The sequence below is a fragment of the Neospora caninum genome, chromosome VIII (genome assembly GCF_000208865.1).
Source record: "Neospora caninum Liverpool complete genome, chromosome VIII".
In the NCBI taxonomy this organism is placed as follows: domain Eukaryota; phylum Apicomplexa; class Conoidasida; order Eucoccidiorida; family Sarcocystidae; genus Neospora; species Neospora caninum.
The window spans coordinates 640,797-661,078 of record NC_018395.1 but is presented as its reverse complement, the minus strand read 5'-3'; the positions used below and the strand labels follow the sequence as shown (position 1 = coordinate 661,078).

At 54.1% G+C, this 20,282-nt stretch overlaps 2 protein-coding genes across 2 annotated transcripts; one reads left to right on the top strand and one right to left on the bottom strand.

Annotated features, from left to right (window-relative positions):
• Positions 1-1,935: 1,935 nt before the first annotated feature.
• NCLIV_030880 (conserved hypothetical protein) lies at positions 1,936-4,288 on the bottom strand (the record flags this gene model as incomplete). The annotated part of the gene is made up of 5 exons (XM_003883284.1): positions 1,936-2,106; positions 2,383-2,481; positions 2,654-2,866; positions 3,401-3,676; positions 4,211-4,288. 5 exons carry the CDS (start codon positions 4,286-4,288, stop codon positions 1,936-1,938), a joined length of 837 nt encoding a protein of 278 aa, XP_003883333.1.
• Positions 4,289-6,264: 1,976 nt separating this feature from the next.
• On the top strand, positions 6,265-19,354 carry NCLIV_030870 (conserved hypothetical protein; the record flags this gene model as incomplete). Its single annotated transcript, XM_003883283.1, has 20 exons — positions 6,265-6,305; positions 7,390-7,469; positions 8,029-8,156; positions 8,712-8,832; positions 9,302-9,468; positions 10,350-10,444; positions 10,775-10,841; positions 11,281-11,362; positions 11,717-11,956; positions 12,628-12,709; positions 13,018-13,167; positions 13,711-14,120; positions 14,502-14,764; positions 15,387-15,598; positions 15,879-15,927; positions 16,505-16,582; positions 17,131-17,254; positions 17,960-18,189; positions 18,405-18,536; positions 18,941-19,354. The coding sequence occupies 20 exons, from the start codon at positions 6,265-6,267 to the stop codon at positions 19,352-19,354; spliced, it is 3,165 nt and encodes a 1,054-aa protein (XP_003883332.1).
• Between the last annotated feature and the right edge of the window lie 928 nt (positions 19,355-20,282).

The window sequence follows — 20,282 nt, the reverse complement described above, 5'->3', positions numbered from 1 at the left end:
CGCAGTTTCCGTCTCTTTCGTGAGAGAGGCGTGCTGCAGCGAAAGGCCACGTGCTGTGGATTTACCCCTAGGAAGCAAAAACGCGTAGAAAAAGACTGAACTCTTCCTTTCGGGAGAAATGGCTACAGCCGCTGGTTTCAAACACGGGGACACTCCACCAAACTGGGTCATACGGCAGCGAGAGCAGTCGACTGGTGGTGTCTTCTGGCGAGTTCTTCGAGCGAGGCAGAAACGAGCCGGAATTCCAGCGCTTTCGCACCGAGAACACACACTGGAGTTGCGGTTGTACGCTGCAAAGGTGGCCCTGATTTCTGCTCCAAAAGTATCCCGAAGACAGCGAGGGCAAGAAAAGCACACATCAGTTATACACACTTCTTTACCCGCGGCACAGCCGGCTCGGTCTAGCCGCACTTACTGGTTTGCTTGCACGTTTCGCCGAGAAACGTGTATGGGAAGGAGTGGCCAGACGCGAAAGTCGGAAGCGCGTGTACGCGAACCACGTCCGCGACGCATGCTGCTTAAAATGACGGCGCAGTAGGCTCTTTTCGGTCTCTGCGTAGTTCGACGCGTTTAGAAAGGCGGTACGCCATAGATCCGTTCTCGGAATCCCACGAGAGGCGAGGAAGACCTCTTGTTCCCCTCAGGCGTATGCACCCGAGAAGATCCGTCGTGGCAGATCCATCTGCATTGCCCTCGACTCTCGCCCTGCGAGGCTCCGCAAGCAGAAACATCCGCCTGACCCGGATATCCAGTGTCTCTGGAACGCCCGCTAGAGTGGGACAAGTTTCCGATCACGTTTGGCACGACCTGTGTAGTCTCGAGACTCTCGTGGCGATACCGAGAACGATTGGACTATGGACGCGTTACTACGAGGCACCACGGAAAAAGTTCGTCCATCGGCCAGTTCCCCGCCTCAGCACGCGGTGCGAGTTCTGTGTAGGTGTTGAGGGCGTGGCAAACCGGGGGGGAGAGGGGCAAAATTCTGCGCGCTTCAGAGTCGCAGTCTCTTTCACTTCTGTCTCGTTCGTGCCGGGGGAAAACGCGTTCGACGCTCGTAGAGTGTGGCCAGAGATCAGGCGGGCAAGCGAAACCGCCGGTTGCCGTTCGCCTGTTTTTGCTAGAGCTCGCTAGAACGCCAGAAACGCGTGAACGGAACAAAACGGGAGGAAAAAAGGCCACGAAACAGAGTCCACTGCGTGTCAGAGGGTGCGCGAAACCCGGAAGCTTTGCAACGGCAAAGCGGCGCGGCGGAACAAGTGTTTCGCGCGGATAACCGAGGCGTGTAACAGTTGCGCCCGCGTTCCGTGAAGGTGTTGAGAAGAACGCACGCGAACGATTCTTACCGAGGGGCCGCAGCGGGCCCGAAAAGGGAAACCCAGTTTAGAACAACAATTCGGAAGGAAACAGAGGATCCGCGCGCGCGGACTCCTCGGGAATCAACAACGGAGAAGTTGTAGAAAGCATTTACAACGCGCCGCGAAAAAACGACGGAAGCGCCGTGCACCGAGCACCCTCTACAGAGGCGCTTCCGAGGCTCTACGCGTCTAGAGACCTGTTTCAGCTGTAAGACAAGATCGAAAAATCCCTCTGCCGGAAAACAAACACCCGCGTGTATTTTTTGACGCACGCAGGGAAGAGCCAGAAACACATTTGCATGCAGATGCGTCGATGCCTAATTGCCCACCCGTCAACGGGTAACGGCTTTGCCTCGCGAGTCCAAGCCTAGCAGAAAGGACACCGTTGGAACGCGACAAGGTCTACCGCATACGTATCTGGACAACCACAACTCTCAGCCTTTGCGCACATCCACATACACATATGTACCCATATACACAAGTAAATACGCATATGCATATATGTATATAGACTTTTATTTGTGTGTCTGGAGATTTCGCTTTTCCGGTAACAGTTTTTACCGGTTTCTGGTTGTGGAAATCATCGATGACATGAGTTTGGATCTTGAGCGTTGTAGGGCGCATGCACTCCAAAGACTTGCGGCCCCGAAGGAAGAAAATGCTGGGCCGATTGAGGCTCGTCGCCTGCCACGAGCACGGACCGATGGGCCAGCCTCGCAACGCGCTCGTCGCGGAGCTTTTGAATCCACTCCTGCAGAAAACCGACGGAAGCCACGGCCAGGCGAATGCAAACCCCTTCAGGGTTGTCCCTGTCCGCGCATGTCAAAAGCGCCAGGACAGATGGATCCAGCACACATTCCAGAACCCAGCGACGTACACACATACACAAGTCTACGAATATTTACATGTACGTATTGAGCTGTATAAATATATATATATGATTGTGCATGCAGAAGGTGGAGGTCTACGCCTCGAAATCAAAAAGACACAGCACAGACAGAGAGGTATGAAGTGCCGGGGCGCTTACCCGGAAGGTTGTTTCGTCGAAGCCGTAGTTGAACCACTGGGATTTATCGCGGGCGTACAGCCACTTTCGATCCCGCGAAACTTCCCACTCCATGACGACCTGAGACCCAAAGGAGAAAGAAAAGGCAGGGGCCAAGAGCGCCTGCATATGCTGGCGAAATGACTCTCCACGTCCCGCGAAACACCATCTTCTGCAGGGGGAAGAGACGTGCGAGAAACATCGAAAACCCGCTTCCGCGCCTTCTTTTTGTCTCCTGTTTGTGTTTTCTCACCTTTCCCTCAGCCGTCGCAGCGTCGACGTCGGGGACTGACGACGTCGGGACTCCGCGGGCGGGGAGAGACGACGGCGCGCGCGCGGCGGCTTCGGCGCCTTCCGGCCGCGGCAGCGAAGCGTCCAGGCGCTCCGACGGACTGCGCAGAAGCGACTGTGAAGAGGCGAGCTTCGACTGCCCCGAAAGAGAAGAAAGCAGAGAAGTCGCAGTCCCCTGAACGCGGAGGCAGCACACATCGCACATACGAAAGACCCGATCGAGCAACAACGCGTGAACTGAGCGTGAAGCGCGACGGACACAGGGATGAGGTAGGAAGGCGGAGAAACATAGACATAGAAAACTAGACAGACATGCAGATAGAGAACTAGATAGCTAGAGAAGCACAGAGAGAACTGGGCCGACAAAGGCACACATAGACACGTAGAGAGGGACAGATCGAGATGAGAAGAGTGGCATCCGCATTGTTTTGCAGACGATCGAACACGAGGGGAGACTGCGCGGCTTCTGGCTGGCCGTTTTGACACAACCCGAGTTTCCCCTTTTTCTCTTTGGTTCCACTCGACTGTGTTTCTCAGTGCAGCGAGAAAACGCAGAGACACACGACGAAACAGAGCCGAAAGCGGCGCGAACCAGGCGACGCTGGGGAGACGGCCGCGAGAGAGAGTCGCGCCTTCTGAATTCTGTGAAAACACGTGTTGTTCCTCTGTTTCTGTGGCTCGCCGCCCGAGGCTCGTCGCTGTCTCTTACCCCCGCCGGATCTTCTGAGCATTCGAGGAGGCCTTCAATGTTCTCGCCGACGCCGGCGCCTTCGGTTGCTGGTCTCTGTGCGGTCGCATCCAGCTGGGAAGGAAAGTTCGCCTCCCCCCCTTCCGCTTGCTCAAACAGGTAATCTGCGTCAGTTGCGGGCGCGGCTTCGACAGCTGCGTGCGGTGAAAAAGGATACGAAGCGCCGCCACCAAAGCGATTCTGCTCGCGCGCGAAGTCTGTGATCGTCCCTTCGTTCGACGTTCCGCAGAGAAGTACCTGCAAAAGTCGCAAGAGTGTGACCCGCCGAAGCCATCACGCTCGAGTCTCTGTGTGGACATACACACGCGTTGGTGGACTCAAAATCACGCATGCTGCGACGTGCCTTTTTATGTATCCAGGCACACCCGTTCCTCTCTCTCTGTCTCCGGACAGAGCATTCTGCATATCTCTCTCTGTGCCTATACACGATACACAAATATATACATATACACATATATATACATATATATACATATATATGCATATACATCATATATATATACATGCATTCCTGTAAGGAACTACCAGCGGGCGGTCTGTGAGTGTTTTCTAGGCGAGCATGTCCACTTTTGCGAGAGGGCGAGAGTGTAGATGCGGCCGTCGAGCACGCGGCTGCAAGTTGACACTAAAGACTGTCTCTGCGTCGTCGCGTCTCCCAGCCCATGTGCCTGTCTCTTTCGTGCGTCTGCGTCTTGAGTGAATCCGTCTTCGCCTCGCTCCTTCCATCCTTTGGACGTTTCCTCGCTCTTTTTCCCGCAGCTGCGAGCGCACCTGCACGCTGTCTTCCTCCTCCGCGTGGCGGGTACCGGCCTGCGTCTCGTAGCTCCCCTGGTAATTTCCTCCCGACATGGCGCCCGCGACCCAGACAGAGAGAGAAGCAGAAGAAAAGGAGACAGAGAGAGGAGACAGGGTTGGAACGAACGGGGATGAAGACGTGCGCGGCCAGGGAGACGCGAGAGGAACGGAAAAGGAGAAAAGAGGCGCGCTGTGCCGGACGCGCGAGTACAGAGCGAAGCCACGGAAGAAGGCGAGAGAGAAGGAGACTCGGTAAGAAGACGGGAGAGAACGGAAAGAGCAGGACCGAACCGAAACGGTGCGGAGACGGTGCGAACGCAAACAGCGAAGGGAGAAGTGAAGGAGAGACGGGGAACGGTGACGAGGAAAGGAAAACGCGATGAGAAGGCAAGCCGAGCAGGACAGAGCTTTCGCAGAGAAACGTACGTGCAGAGAAAAACGAGAGAGAGAGTTGTGGAGCTTTGTGACGAGGAAAAGAAGAAGGTTGAGAGAGAAGAAAGAAGTTGACGAGAAACGCAGTCTGGTTCTGCGCATGCACAGATCGAGTTTTCCGGGAGACGCGACGATCCAACCACAAAAACCCGGGCGTCTTCTCGGTGCCTTCTCGAAAAACTGTCGGATTTCTGTGTCTTGTCTTCCCTCTCTTCCTTTACACACCTTCTCTCTATGCTTTTCCGCTTGCCTGCGTCTTCTCTCTGCGTTTTTTCTGCGAGATGCAGAGATGGACAATGGCAGCGAGATACACAGCGTCCATGTCGCCAAACCGTGTTACCCTCCTCGTCTCTCGCGCTTCTCCAAAGGGACAGACGCCCTTCTTCCTCTCGTTCTTTCTTCTTTCTCGTCTTCCCTCGTCGTCCTCCTGACGAATAAACCCGTGTCTTGTCTTCCACACCCTTCCGTGTGTCCGGGACCTCTGGCTAGTATTGTGTGCGTCGTTCTCTCTTTACAGTCTTTCAACAATGAAACGAGAAACAGAAGCGAAGAAATGTCCCCTCCCTACGCTTGCCCTCCCGTCCGTTTCTTCTCTCCTTCTTTGTTCCCCTCGTCCCTCTTCCTCGCCTTGTCCGTTCTCGCCCCTCTTATCTTTGCCTGTCTTGTCACTTTGTTTCGATTCTGTGGAGGGGTCTCTCCGAGTTAGACCACCCCGACCTTCCACGTTTCACCAAATTGCAGGGAAAACCTTCTCACTCATCACATCCGCAGCTCGGTAGAGAGGCATGCCTCTGTGCTTTTTCTCGACTCCTTTCCCCCGATCCCTTGCAGGCTTCTTCGTTTCTTCCATTCTTTCCAAGCATCCCCTGTTCTCCTCGCCGCATCTTCCTCGCCTTTTCTGCATGCAGTCGGGTGTCTCTACTTGGCGGCAAAATGGAGCAACTCCGCCGCTTGAACTTCTTCGACAGTCTGGTCGTGCAGCGACCGTCGACTCCTCAGACGCCTCCGAAAAACGCTCACGGATTTCCGTCCTCTCCGACTTCCCAGCCTCAGTTGCATTCCTGTGGCGTCCCGGGGCAACCCCAGCCTACAGGTACTTCCTCTTCTCTCTCCACTCCTGCGTGTGTCTCGGAATTCGCTCCTGCTGTTTTGCCCCTTCTTGTCTCTCGTCTCTGCCTCCCCTATCTTTCGTCTCTTTCTTCTTGCGCTCGCTGTCGCGTCTCTCTTCCCTCCTCTCCGCGTTTTTTGTCAAAACCCCCTCGCCATTCTCCTTTCCGTATCCCCGCCATCCCCGTCCGTCGCTGACCCCCTCGTCCGCAGTCTTCTCCTCTTTCCTGCCACATCGCAGCCTCCCCTCTGGGACTGCTGTTTGACCGCACTTCCGCTTCTCAGCTGGTTTTCTGTCTTGCGCTCTGGTGTCCCGACGCGCTTCTTTCTCGTCAGGTCCGTCCCTCTTGCCTCAGGTCCAGGTTGCTTGCGCAGCTGGGACGCCCTCGCAGCTCTGGCTGGGTGACCACCGAGGCCGCGCCTACATTTTTACGGACGAGACGTTCCTTTCCCCCATCGAAATCTCGGTCTTTTCTCTGGGATTTCTCTCTATGCATGCTGCCGCAGATGCAAACTGCGTTGTCTGTGTTGGGTACGTGAAAAGCAAAGGCCCAAGAGAACTGCATCCGCTTCCTTTCCCCGCTCCACCCCCCCTCTTCAGTGACCGGGTTTGCCCCCCGCCAAGAGGACAAAGCACCTCTTGAGACTCGTTTCTCTCTTCTTGTGCAGTTCTTTTTCTTCGGATGCTTTCCCTTTCAACTCACCCTCTCCCTGGCCTCGCCTCATCCCTCTGCCTGTTCGCTTTCTGTCCTTTTCCGCATGCGCGTCCACCTTCGTGCTCTCTCTCTGTCGTGTCTCCACCACTCGGCTTCTTCTCTAGGCTCTCTTTTCTTCCCTTTCTTCTCTCTCTTCTGCGCCTTGCCCGTCTCCCCTTCGCTCTCTGTGCCCGCTCTTGTCCTTCCCTGTCTGCTCTCTTTCCTCTCTTTCTTCTTTCTCCACTCCTCTCGTTCCTCTCTCTCTTCTTCCCCTTCCCGTGCCTGGTCTTTCTTCTCTTTCTTACTCTCCGTGTTCTTCCCTCTCGTTCCATCTTTCTCCACAGTTTCCTGGTGCCTTCTGTTGACTCCCTGCGTGTCTAGGCGCGACAGCCAGAGCTCCTCCCCGCCTCAGCTCCAGCAACGGACCGCCCCGCCTTCCGCTGCGCATGCAGACGAAACGCATAGCGGCGTTTGGAAATACAAATGTTTCAGCACCCTCCAAGTCGACGCCCGCAGGCAACCTGTGCTTCTCAGAGAGGCGACACTCTTCGCGCGGGTGCCGGAGCAGGTTATCACATGCAGCGACGTCAACGGGCCTTTTACGATGCTCGCAGTGAGGACGGAGAACCCAAAATCGGAAACTGCATGCAAGGAACAGCCCAAACACTGAACTGGAGATTAACGAAAAAAAAACGGCCCTCCGCCACCTTACACAGACGCACAGATTTCCAGCACTCAGCCCTGCGCGCATGAATTGATATGTATATCAGTACATGGCGATGATGTATGCACGAATCTGATACTTACTTGCATAAATCTATATTCGTACATATATATGTGTATTTGCACATATGCATGCAGAGAGAGAGGGTTTCGGGTTTGAAACATGTTGATTTTGTTTGAGCTCCCATCTTTGCCCAGGGTGGAACAGAAGCCGCCGGCGTCTGCCTCTTTCGCGGTGACCTTCTACGAGAGAAAACGTGCCGACTTCGATTCATCAAGTGAGACACAAAAAGTTCTCGAACGCCAACGCCGACGACAAAGAGAAAGAGGAGAAACACCCGAGAAGCCATACAGTAACATGTGTAAACTATGCACCTATATATACATATATATGCGTATGTATGCGTATGCATAGAGATGTATATAGACGCATGTACACGTATACAGGTGTATATCTACATATGTATGAATATATCTATCTATCTACCTATCTATCTATCTATATATATATATATATATGTGAATGCATATGTGAATACGCCTGTACGTATGCATGCAAAAGAGTATGACTGCATGTATATATCTGTGTCAACGCACAGAGTATTGCAACACGACAGACGGAGGGCGAACGCATGCACACACGCGAATATGCATTTACCCACATAAATGTACGGGACGAGGTCTTTTACAGCGTCACGGCGTGTGCAGGCGACGAAACAGTATCGGCCCCACGACGTGTGTTTGTTCGAAGGCTGAGAGGGACGCGAGATTGGGAAAGTACCAGGCAAGGCGCCGCACGTGTTTTGTTTTGCAGAGAGAACGATCTGCCTGTGACAGCCGTTCGCTTTCTCGCGCCTTCCGTTAGCAAGGTTTCGGAGGAGGGAGAGGACAGGAGATATCATTTGCTCGTTGCGACTCCCCATGGCCTCGCAGTGCATGCAGTCCCGGGAAAGGGCGAGCCGGAGGTAGGCCCAAAGAGAGAAGAGAGAAAGAGGGACTTGCAGGGAAACAAGGGCAGATGCAGGCACTGTGATACCAGCCACCTGGAGAAGGAACGAAAGAGAAAGAAAGAAAAGGAAGAGAAGGACAAGGAAGAGACGGACAAGGGAGAGAAGGACAAGGGAGAGGAAGAAGAGGAACAGAAAGAAAAGAAAGACAAGGAAGAAAAGGAAGAGAAAGACGAGGGAGAGAAAGGACAGAGCGGAGGCGGGAGAGAGGGGGGGAGAACTGGAAGGAGACAGAGGTCGAGGAGAAGAACGTTGGAGCTCCTCAGAGTGGCGAGACGTGATGGCCCGGCCGGGGCGGCCCAGAAGAGGTTGTAAACTCTCTCTCATGACAGAAGAAAGGCCGAATTTTTCTTCTCGGTTCCGCAGAAGACACGGGAGTCTCTGGTGTTCTCCGTGCCTGTGAACCTCGCGTCCTCTGCACTCGTGTACTTGACTGTTTTATGCGACTCTTCGATTCGTTTCAATTCGTTAAGTCCTGTCACGCTATCGCTCGGCGTCTCTCGGCTCTCGCAGGTGACGTATCGAGACGACCTGTCTGGCCTTTCTTCCTCTCTCCTGGCGGCGCAGCTGCTCACTCCCAACCAAGTTGCAGTTCAACAGGGCGAAGGCATCTTCTGTCTCGACGCTCGCGAAGGTTTGTCCACTCCGCATTGCCCCCAACCCAGCTCTTTCGATTCAAATTCGACCGAGTCGGTCAAATTCGCTCTCCTCCTCCTCCATATCTTGCTCTCGATTTTACATATATTTGTATCTCTGCACAAATATGCAAACACACATATGCCTATGCACATATATACATATATATATATATATACATATATATATACATATATGTATTTATGTATAGTCGTGTGTAACTATCAATGCCTGTCTGTGTGCCGATATATGTATATATATAGTGAGAGAGGTCTGTCCGTATTTATAGGTATATATGGAGTATATGTGTCTATACATGTCTGTCCTTTGTGTCGAGAGAGTCGATGCCGGGGTTTTTGTGCCTTCTTTGGGGCCGGGAGCGACGTGGGAGTCCGGCGCACTGCCCCGCACAGAGAGCTTTCGATTCCCGTTTGTGTCCCGCGCGTGTGCCTCTGCGTGTGTCGCAGGGAATCTCTGGGCTCTGCCAGCCGACGGCTCCTGCCTTCAGCTGACGGCGCACAAGCATTACTTGATTTCCGTTGCAGCGCTTCCGAGCGAGACTCCATCGGCGCCGCCGGGGGGTGCGCTTCGCGACGCTCCACCCTCAGCTTCGCCTCAGGCAAGACGCAGAACCGTTCGCGAAAAACTGCGTGAAGGCGCAGACAGCGAACGGGACGGACGCTCCGTCTCTCCACCGCTCCCCCCAAATGGCTGCTAAGGGAGGGACACCGCTCGGTGTGCATCTGCGTGTATCTCGACGTGCGCGGACGCTTCTGAGAGACCCAACAGATACGTGGGAAAAGCAGCGGGAAACGAGGTGAACGCGCACGTGTATCAAAGTCCGGTGTAGCGGGACGGGACGGTGGGAAGCTGCATAAACGTTGCGAATCTAAAACAACAACCGACTCAAAGAGCTGAGAGAAAAGTGTAGATGTGTGCGGACTCTCGAAAGGCTAGGGGCCCGACCTTTCTCCGCCTTTGAAGCGATGCACATCAATGTGGGGAAATCCACTCTTTCCTACTGTCGAGGGGTACACATCGACACGCACGCATGCACACATATCGATATACAGGAGTGGACGTTGTGTGCATTTCCGTCACCAGAATTGTGCGTTTTCTCTGCGTCTGGCCAGGACTGTTTTTTAACGATTTTCCGCGCAAACCCCGACACGCGTTTCATCGCCTTTTGCTGCGCCTTCCCGCGCGTTGCGCACATCGTGTCTGCCCTAGTACGCCCCCACCGCGAGAAGGCGAGACGAAAAAATCAAGAGAAACGAGCAAAACTGAAAGAGACACAGGGTGAAAGTGAAGAGGCAAAACGCACACCCAAGCCGAAACGGCCCTGAGGAGACATAAGCCGCGTGCGTCTTCCACTTGCTTTCCGCTCTTGCCTGTCCTTCCCGAAGGCGCGTCTTCCGCCCCCTTCTGTCAGGGACGCGTCAGGTCGCCGTTCGTCGCTTTGCGGCGAGTCGCCGGGAAACGCCAAGTTCTCTTTGTTCTCTTCTTCCTGCTCAGGATTCCCTCTATGTCATTTGCCATGGCAATGGTGGAAGCTCCCTGTTTGAGTTGCGCGAGAAGGGTTTCGGAGACCGCCTCAATATTCTTCTTCGGTAACGCCGCATGTCTCCCCCGAACTTCTCCGGTTTCTTCCTGACCTGTGGACGCGCGCTCCTCTCTATCGCCACGGCTGACGAGCGCATCGTCGGCTGTCTCTCGCGTCTCCATTTCTCGCTTTTCTTTCTCCGGAGTCGCCTCTGCGACGAGCTGTCTCTTCTGTCTCCCCTCTCTGTGGCAAGCGTCTCGAAACCCCGCAACTGGCCTCCTGTCAACATCCACGCTTCAACGCCTCTGTTCTCTCACGCGTCCTTGGCGCTTTCTGTCTCAGCGACGACCCGCATGCGTTTGTCTTTTTTCTTTGCATGTTTATTTATGCTCGCCAGGAAGAGGCTCTTCGACTGGGCAGCGGATATCGTCCTCCAGGAGGGACAGCCGAAATCGACTCTCCAGGTAGCCTTCGGCAAACCCGGCTTTGTCTGTGCGCCGCATTTCCCCCATGGGACAGAGCTTTTGAGGCGTTGCTCGCCGCTTTCATCCTCGTTAGGCTTCACGCCTGTCACTTTAGGAAACTGCCGCCCGCCCTATCATAGACCGGCCTCTATACAGATGTACTACATACATACACATTGCTAGTTCAGACGATGGATAAAGATAGATCAATCGCCACACACAGGATTAGAACAGGGGTGCCTGTCCATCTCCCCTGCGTTCGATCGTGTCGGCCTGTTGAGAACCTCTTTTTTCCTGTTTTTTGTGGCCTGTCGGCTGCTGTTTGGCATCGCTGACTTGGTGAATGCATGCGTGTGGGTGTTTGTGTCTGTACCTTTTTCTGACTGTCTCTGACTGTTTCTCTGCTTCACGTTTGTGTTTCGGTTCCACTCTTCTTAAGGAGGTTTACCGCGTTCACGCAGACTGGCTGTACGAGAAGCGGGTCTTCGACAAAGCCCTGCGAATGTACATCAAAACCATCGGTACGGTGTCTCTTCTCTTTGCGTGCCTCGCTTCGCTCTCTTTTTGCTCTTCTTTTTCCCGCATTTCAAGTGCTCCTCTTCCTCTCACACTCCACACCGTAGCGTTTCTTCCTTGTGTTCTCCCGCTGTCCCTCTTCCTCTCACTCCCGCTTTTCTTCTTTTCCCTTTCTTCTTTCTCCTGCCGCCTTTTCTGTCTCCTTTTCTGACTCCTTTTCTGTCGCCTTTTCTGTCGCCTTTTCTGTGTCCTTCTTTTCTCTGCTCTTTGCCTTTTCCACTGGCCATTCCAGGCGATTTGGTCACGGCGTCTGGGCCCCGCACAACGTGTCTTTCTTCTCGCCTCGCTCGTTTTCCTAGGCGCGCTCGAGCCGTCTTACGTGATCGAAAAGTACCTCCACTGCCAGCGCCTCTGGCTTTTGGCTCTCTATCTCCTTCATTTGCACCGCTGTGGAAGGGCGAGCCAACAACACACCCTCCTCTTCTTCAAGTGTGCCGCCAAGTTAAAGGACGAAAACCTCTTCTCCGCTTTCCTCGACGACCCGTCTATAAGCCGAGACGCCATTCTCCCAGCGGCAATCAAGGAGTGTCGCGCGAATGGTAAGAACGAACGCAGAGGGAAACCCACCTCTGCCAAGCTCCAGCCTCCCTCTCCGTCCCTGTCGGTCTCGTTCTGCCGCTCCAGTCCCTTGCTGTTTCTCTCCGGCTTTTCTTTCTCCGACTTGTCTTTCTTCTGCCTCTCTCCAGTCGCCTCTTCAGTCTGGTGTCCCTTGACGTCAGAGGGTGACCTCAGAAAGCGACGCAAAAGCAGGTTTACGCGCCGACGCTGTTGCATCGACTCTTCTCTCTATCTTTAGGCAAACAAACATGTGGAAGCAATTCTATCTGCAGCCGTATTCACTACGTGCATGTATTCACATGCACATGATATATATATATATATATACCCACGTACCTCTATACGCATCTATACATATATCCGTGCGTATATACATATATACATATATACATACACATATATATATTTATATATGTATATATGATTGATGATAGCGATGTAGGAATAGTTTTCTGCTTGAATATGTAAGAGCGGTATACGCCTGTGCATGCACGGTAAAATGCTTGTGTGTATATACGCGCCTATGAGGCGATGTCTGCGCCTCTGTCGCTGCCTGGCGAACGCCGGGGAAAGGGTGCACGCAGACGCCGTCTCTGTGAAGCATTTCTCTATGTCTCTGTGTTCGGAATTCTCTCCCGGCCGTCTTGTCTAGGCTACCTGAAACTCGCAAGTCTCATCGCCGACCGTCATGGCCATCACGACGACTATGTCTCCATCTTCCTCACCGACTACCGGTGGGCGCTCAAAGCATGTACACCGCTTTTTGGATGCATGCGCCAGGAGGCCCAGTCTTGGGCTTTCACAGAGACAAGGAAAATGAACGAGCAGCCACAGTTAGCGTATCTCGACCTTTTCCTCACTATGTGTGCATGTATAGGCCTCTGCACCATCCTACAAGAGTGCTCATCTGTATCTGCATATCCATGTGGGTATGTCCGCATGTAGGGATGGGGACTGCGGTTCAGCCCAAACTCCGGCTTTTCTCGGTATGAGGCTGCATCTCCTCAGAGGGGAAAAGGCGAGTCTCTGGTTGTGTCTACAGAAATTTCGACGAGGCTGTCGCGTACATGAAGGAGCTCGACGCCCCGTCCGTCTGTTCCTTGCTGCTGACGCACGGATACACCTTGCTGTCGCATAAACCGAGAGAGACCCTCGCTCTTATAAAAAACATCATCTTCAATTATCAAACGAGGTACGCCTTTAGGGGACCATCGCCAGGATCTCTGCATGTACCCATACATTCAAATTTTAGGCAGGCACACAGATTCTTGCATTTACGTGTTCACATACTCATATACATATGTATAAATATATATTTGAGTGTAGATGTGCCGATTTGCGAGTTTTCTGTAGGTGTTGGTCTCCGCATCTCTCTCTGTATGCCCGCGTTTCTGTGTCGGCGAGTGTACATGCCATCCAACTTTCGGTTTTTTCGATCAATATGTGTGTGCGTGAATCTGCGCGCGGACACGCCATGTCGGCTCTTTACTCTTTCGCTACTGAAGATTCAGTTAGGAACGATAGGTCACCGTCCAGTGCAGTGGAGCTAGGTGTCGAACTTGAGAGACATTTTGGTTTCTTTTTGCTGTTGGAAGTCGTGGGAAAATGCATTCAGCAAAACGTTTCTGAATGTTTGTAGGTGCGGCTGTGTAGAGACGCGGTCATGCATCGGGGCGGCCTTCGGCGCGTTGTGCGTGCATGATAGCAGTGTGCCTTTTCTGGTGTGCGTCTGTAGCGTCGACATCTTCATTCCTCTGTTTCTGGACAACGAAGCCCTCTTGCTGTACTTCTTTCTCTCCCTCCTCTACGGCGAGAGCTACGCCCGAGACTTCCTGCAAACCCAGAAGCAATTTCTCTCCGCCGACGCCTCGCGTGCGTCTCCACACGAAAGCGCACCTCGCACACGCCTTTCTCCGAGTTCACCCTCTTCTGCGCTCACGCCTGCTGAACAATTTGCCGCGCTGTACGACATCGTGGTGGGAAGCGACAGAGAGCGAGACGAGGCGAACAAGAAGGCGAGTCGCGAGAGAGAAGGCCGAGACCGGCGAGGCGAAAAACGCGAAGAGCAAAAGGAAGAAACCGAACAACTCCCGCCTCACCTCTTTGGCAGCGCGTCCTTCGCGACCTATCTCGAAATTCTTCTCCGTAAGTTCCCCAAACACCGTGCCCTGACGCGGAGAGACGTGCCAGAGTGTCAGAATCGCTGGTGCATACTTACAGACATATGTATATGTGCATGTGTGCATGCACAGCTTTACACTTTTTGAGGGAGGACTCGCTGTCGGCGGGCACCTCTTACATAAGATACAAATATATACATTCCTGATACCTATGCATCTTTTTCTACATATATATATATATATATATATATATAATCTTGCCTGCGAAGAAGTTTGCTGTCTCCTGGATGCATTCGCGAGAGTGTGTTTTGTTTCCCCCCCCCCCCCCCCCTGTATTTTGTCCTTTTTCGCGGGGTGTTGCTGCACGTCGGCGCTTCACCTCTTTGCGCGTTTTGTTTTTTTCCAGGCTTTTACCGGAGGGCGCATACACCCGTCGCGCGGCGGCGTCTTGAAGCTGCAAGCGCGGAGAGGAACTCCGCGGAGGACCAGGCAGAAGAGGCTGTCGGCAGAGCTTCAGGCAGGGGCGAAAGCAGAGAGAGAGAGAGCGAACTCGGGCCAGAGGGGAGACAGGAAGAAAACCGGCGCGAGCGGGAAAAACAAAAACAAGGCTCTGTCGAGGCGGGCCAGTACGCGGCGGCGATCATGAAGATTTTCAAAGAGAGATCCATGGTAGGCACGCAGAAACGAAAAACGGCGAGGAAAAGAGACAGTGAATGGCAAGCTGCCAAAAACGCCTGGCTGCGTGCTTCTCTCATTTTCCTCGCTGTCTGCTTTACCGTCAATCAACATAAATACAGAGAGGGGGGAGAGAAACAGAACGAGAGAAAGTGGATATGCATGTAAATCGTTTTGGTTGCCTGTGCCAGCAAAGCATAGACGTGGTGAATGGCTCCACGACGCGTTTACCCACCTCCATATATATATATATATATAGATATGTATATGGCTATGTGTGTATAAACACATGGGGGCGCTGTCCACCAGTAAGCAGAGGTAGGTGTATAGACGTGAGGGTGGTAATCGCGTCGAGCTCGATGTGCCTGTTTGTTTCGAAACAGAGAACGTGAATTGTGTTTCGTGTTTCTTTCCTGGAGAGACAGAGGCCCGGAGGGCGTTTTTAAACCTAACGGGGCCCCGCGAGTGCGTACCCCCGAGGGCGAGCGTCTTGCCTGCATGTGCAGATGAAGCCGTGGAAAACGCGCATGCATGGCGGCTAGCGAGACGCAGCTGCGCAGGTGATTGCCGACTTGTGAGTCGCGCGTTTTGAGGTTCGCATTTGTTTTCTCGTCAGGGTGAAGATGAGTTGTTTACGTCCACTCTGCTCACAACCATCTACGCGTTCGAGGAGGGACTGGAGCGCGTGTGCGAGAAGCAAGAAAACTTCCAGCTTGCGTTGAGCCGCTTCGCCGAAGAGGACGACGTGGCGCCTCTCTGGAAATTTTGTCTGGCAAACACCTCGAAAAACCCCACGCTTTGGGTCCAAGCGCTCTCCTTCCTCGCCGCGTAAGGCCCAAGTCGGAGTGGCGGGGCTGGGCGTGTCGCGTCACTGGAAACGCCCTTGCCTTTCCACGCAGCTACATGAGAAACCTCGATGCAAGCAGGTGGGAGGCCTGCGTCTTTCTCCGGTGCGGCGGTTTGGGCAGAGAAAACTCTCTTGTGAAGCGGGGCGCTCGCGCGGCAGAGAGTGCGCCTGTCTCTTTTCGAAGCCGTCGAGACACGGTTTGCCTCGCTGCTTCCGAAAAACTGGTGATGGCCCGTGTCCTTCCTCTCGTTTCCTCTGCAGCCGCGACAACACGGAGGCGCAAATCCAGCAAATCCTAGCGCAGATTGAGGTGGGTACAGTTTTACCGCCACCCAGCTGCACACACAGAAGTAGATAGCTTCCGGCACTCTGAGGTCGTACTAACGGCGAGAAGGGAAGTTACGGGTGCATGACTAGCAGTCATGAAGATGTCTGCATGCATCAGTGTATATGTATGCGGCGATGGGTAGGAACGGACGCATAGATATGGATATGCATATACAAATGTATATGTGCGTATGTATGTGCCTGTCTTATCTATAGGTATGTGTGCACGCACATATTTATGCCACTATATATATATATATATATATATATGTGACTGAAAAAGTGTGTGGTCGCGCTGCTTCACTGAAGATGAAGGCGTTCTTGGATTTTCGCCGCGGCACCGAGAACGTTCTATATTGGTGCGTTGTGTTTGTTTTCTGATTTGATCCTTCGAGGGTCTCTCGCGACTTCCCTCCGCCGTAGCTCCCCTGTTGCCACGCTCGTGGTTTTCTTCCCCTGTCCACCTCGACCGCTCTCCACGTCCTGTCGAGTAGTTCTTCCAGCAAACTTGGCCTTTGCTAGCACCGTGCGGGTTTCTCCGACTTTTGCACTGTTCCTAGGCACACCGGCTGTTTCCTCCCCTCGCCGTGTTGGACATTCTTCAGCACGGCTCCCGCGTGACCCTCCGAGCGGTGAAGGTGAGACAACTTCCGTGCGCAGGGTGTCAGACACAGCGTGCGAGGAAAGAACTGGAAGGTCGAAGCGAAGAGCGCAGACAAGAAAGACGTGGTGTCAGCTAAGAAGTGCTCAGAGAAGGGGCGACAGCGATGCGTGGCGAGCTGACAGGCGCGGCGTCTCCGCGAGTAACAGAACAAAAGAGCAAATAACGCGTCTGCATGGATAGTGCCTCGAAACTCCCTCCACATCCAAGAATCGGAGGCCCATATTTCTCTGCTGTTTCTCCTTGAGGTGGGAACACAGTCCCCACTTGAAAGAGAAAGTAGCTCTCTGTTTGTTCAACCTCTGCTTTTCTGCTGCAACTTCCACGGGGCGTGTATGGTTCGCTGCGTCCACGCAAACACATAATTTATATATATATATATATATATGTGTATACATTTTATATGTGCGTATATGTCTACACGTATTTCGAGTGTGTGTACGCGGCGATGTGGGGGTAAATTGTCTTTGTAGTGTTATGCCCTTTAGAGGAAAATCAGGTGCATGGCGATTTGTTTTTCTTCAGGGGTATTTGATTCACTGCCTGGACAAATTGTCTCGCGAGTTCGATGTCTCCTCCTCGCACCACCAGCAAGACGAGGCGGAGGTCGAAAGCATGAAGGCAGAGGTTCAGCGCCTCCGGACAAGTGGTAAAACTGTGCTTCCCGTCGTTGAATATATTTACATATATATGCATAAGAATATCTGCCTCTGTGATGGATCGGTCACCGTTTCCCTCTATACAATGTTGAGTCGGGGATCCCCGATCCGAATACATGCATGTGCGTATATCACTTGATGCGGGTATTAAGGTGAGTAGGGAACGGGCATGGGACCATGTGTGGGGTTGGAACGTGAAGATGCGGTAAATACGGAGACAGAGCGGTGGAGAAACACGCGTCGGAAGGCGAAAGCCGTCGAGTGCCAAGCCGGCAGAGAGTCCCTGGAAACAGTGGTCAGAAAATGCAGAGAGCTCTCCGTGCCTTTCCGCGCAGTCCTCCCTACATCTCTGTGTCTCTACACTCCACGCAGGTCCAATTTCACCTCGTGTCCTGTTCTGTCTGATTAGGGACAATCTTTTTGGGAAGGCCTCTCAGGTCTTCGATGCTGTTTTGTGGGGCTCAAGCCTGGGTGTGCATGTGACTCGTCAATAGATCCGATTCGGCCCATGCACATACTGTGTATGCATGCACATCTATACATAGATGCATCCATGCATATTTGAATATCTGTGGCGCGGCTGCATGGGCAAGTCTCCGTCGCGAGCGCGAGCGAGAGACCGGTTTGCTGTTTTTGTCTGCATGAGCCGCCCGAATCTCGTTTTTATCGGCATTTCTCTTTTTTCCGTTTTCCAGGACAGATTTTCGACCGATCGCGCTGTGACGCATGCGGCAATGCGCTCGACCTTCCGGCAGCCCACTTCGCCTGTTGCCACTCTTTCCACATCTCCTGTCTCGCCTCGCACGAGGCCGATCCGGCGAGTTCGAGAGATATGACGTCGTCGAGTGGCGCCATGGCGGGGCCGGGGAAGTCGGAAGGCCTGTATGCGTGCCCCGTCTGTACACCGCAGGCAGATGCGAAGCGGGTGAGATCCGAAGGAAGCAACGAGGAAAAGCAAAGCGAAGAGTCGAGGCTGCGGCGCACATCCGGAGAAATGAGACACGAGACCAGGAACAAGAAGAGAGGGGGAACGGGACTTTTGTTGTTGTCCTTCGGAGATGACTGGCGTTGGCCTTCGCGCTTTTCCTCGGGGGTTTCTCTGGAATCAGGGACGTCTGTTCTGTGGCTTTTCCTTTTCAGCTTCTCCTCGCCCAGCGCGAGGCCGAGAGCGGCCACGCAGACGATTTCTTCAAGTTTCTTCGCGGCTCCGCGGATGGGTTCTCGTTCATCGCTTCGTATTTCGGGAAAGCCATGTTTCCTACTCTGCCGACAGTGAGTGGAGCCGGCAGACACACGCACAGTTCTGGAAGCCCAGAATCGCAGGACACGAAGAGTGCAAGAGACAAGAGAGAGAAGAACAAAGGGGACGAAACACAGAACGGAGGGATGCGAGACAGGGGGAGAAGCAGCCCGCCCCGTTTCGGTCCGAAAAAAGTCTGCTTGCCACAACTCTTCGCGTGCTCTCTCTAGGCTGACCCTGTGTTTCCTGTGAGATCTCTGGTTCTCGGAGACTCCCGCGTCTGCATGAGGCTACCACACGGTCCATCCCGTCTCACGAAACGAAGCGTCGGGCCCCGCAAAGGCTCAGGGGAAAGAACAGACCGTTTCTCGCTCTCGGCGTCTGACCCTCAGCGATTCTGCGTCGATTCTGCGTCGACCTGTCTTGGTGTCCTCAGAACCTCTCAGGGCTGCACCATGCGCCGGGCTCTTTCCAGCCTCACTGCGGCGTGCCCGGAGCGTATTCTTCGTCGCCGTCCTCTCTGGCGTTCTACGAACCTCGGAGCAGCGCCGCGCTCTCCAGCTCACCCTTTTCCGGTCGGCCGGGCGGGGGCGGGCCTCAGGGCCCGGAGGGCGTGCGAGCCCCCGCGGGGTGCGGGCGCCAGGCGGACGGGTTCGGGAGACAGGCGTGGGGGCCCAGTTCGGGCGCGAGGGGACAGGGCCGGGACTCCAGAGTCGGGCCTCCGAGCGCCGCGGTGGGAAACACGAGCGTTGCACGAGGGGCTGCGTCGTACCCGTTCAGTGTCTGCGAGGACGGCCGAAACGCGGAGGGACGACGGGGAGAAATCGGGTTCAACCCGTTTCAGGGGTAGAGCGGCGGCCTGCACCACGTCGGGCTCCACACGACAGGCTCGACTCGGCAGGACGAGGAGACAGTTCCGCGAGGGAACAGACAGCGGCAGGAGGACTCGCGGGAAAAGGAGAGACACCACGCCGGGGAGCGCATGGATCGCTCACGCGTTCACGACCCGTACAGAGTGCTAGAACCCACATAACGGACACGAACGGGGGGAGACGGCTCCGCGCTTTTCAGGCGCAAGTAGACCACAGGGCCCCTTTCGGTGTCACCTCATCTTTGCACGGGACGGCCCTCTGTACAGACATGTTTTCCATCAGCTGTTCATTGCAGTTGTGGGATTTGAAACCCGTCGACACCACTACCCAGCCGTGTGGGATATGTGTGTGCACTCGGAGAGACACAGCAGCCTAGTTCTTGAGAGTGGAAGGCGCGAGGACCGATGGAACAGAGCCTGGCCGGTGTTGTCGTTACAAGAAAAACCGGACGGCCAAAGGGCGAACCCGAAAACTGCAGATGGAAAAAGGGATAGATGCAGCAGAGAAGGCATGCGATAGACTGCTGACGCGTTCTTCTCAAACAGCCAATTCGAGTAATAAGGAAGGAACAAGAGGCAGCCATGAAGAATCTGTGCTGCGCGTCTGTGGCGCGGGCGCGTTGCGTCTTCAACACTGAGTCATCCGCTGCAAACCGCGCTCCCGTTTTCCCACGTTCGTCTCGACCCTCCACACGTCGATGTGTAGCGCGATACACGTGTTTGATTGAAACGTTTCGCGAGTGCCCCCCAGGCTCTAGTTGTGTCTCGACACCGCTGGATTCACCTGCGTGAAAAAAAGCGTCAAAGATGAAAATTTCTAAAAATACAGATCCGTGCGAGGACGTCTCCAACGCGTCGTGGCGCAGCACCCAATTGCAGTCAGTTATGCCAGCATATCTCAGTTCGC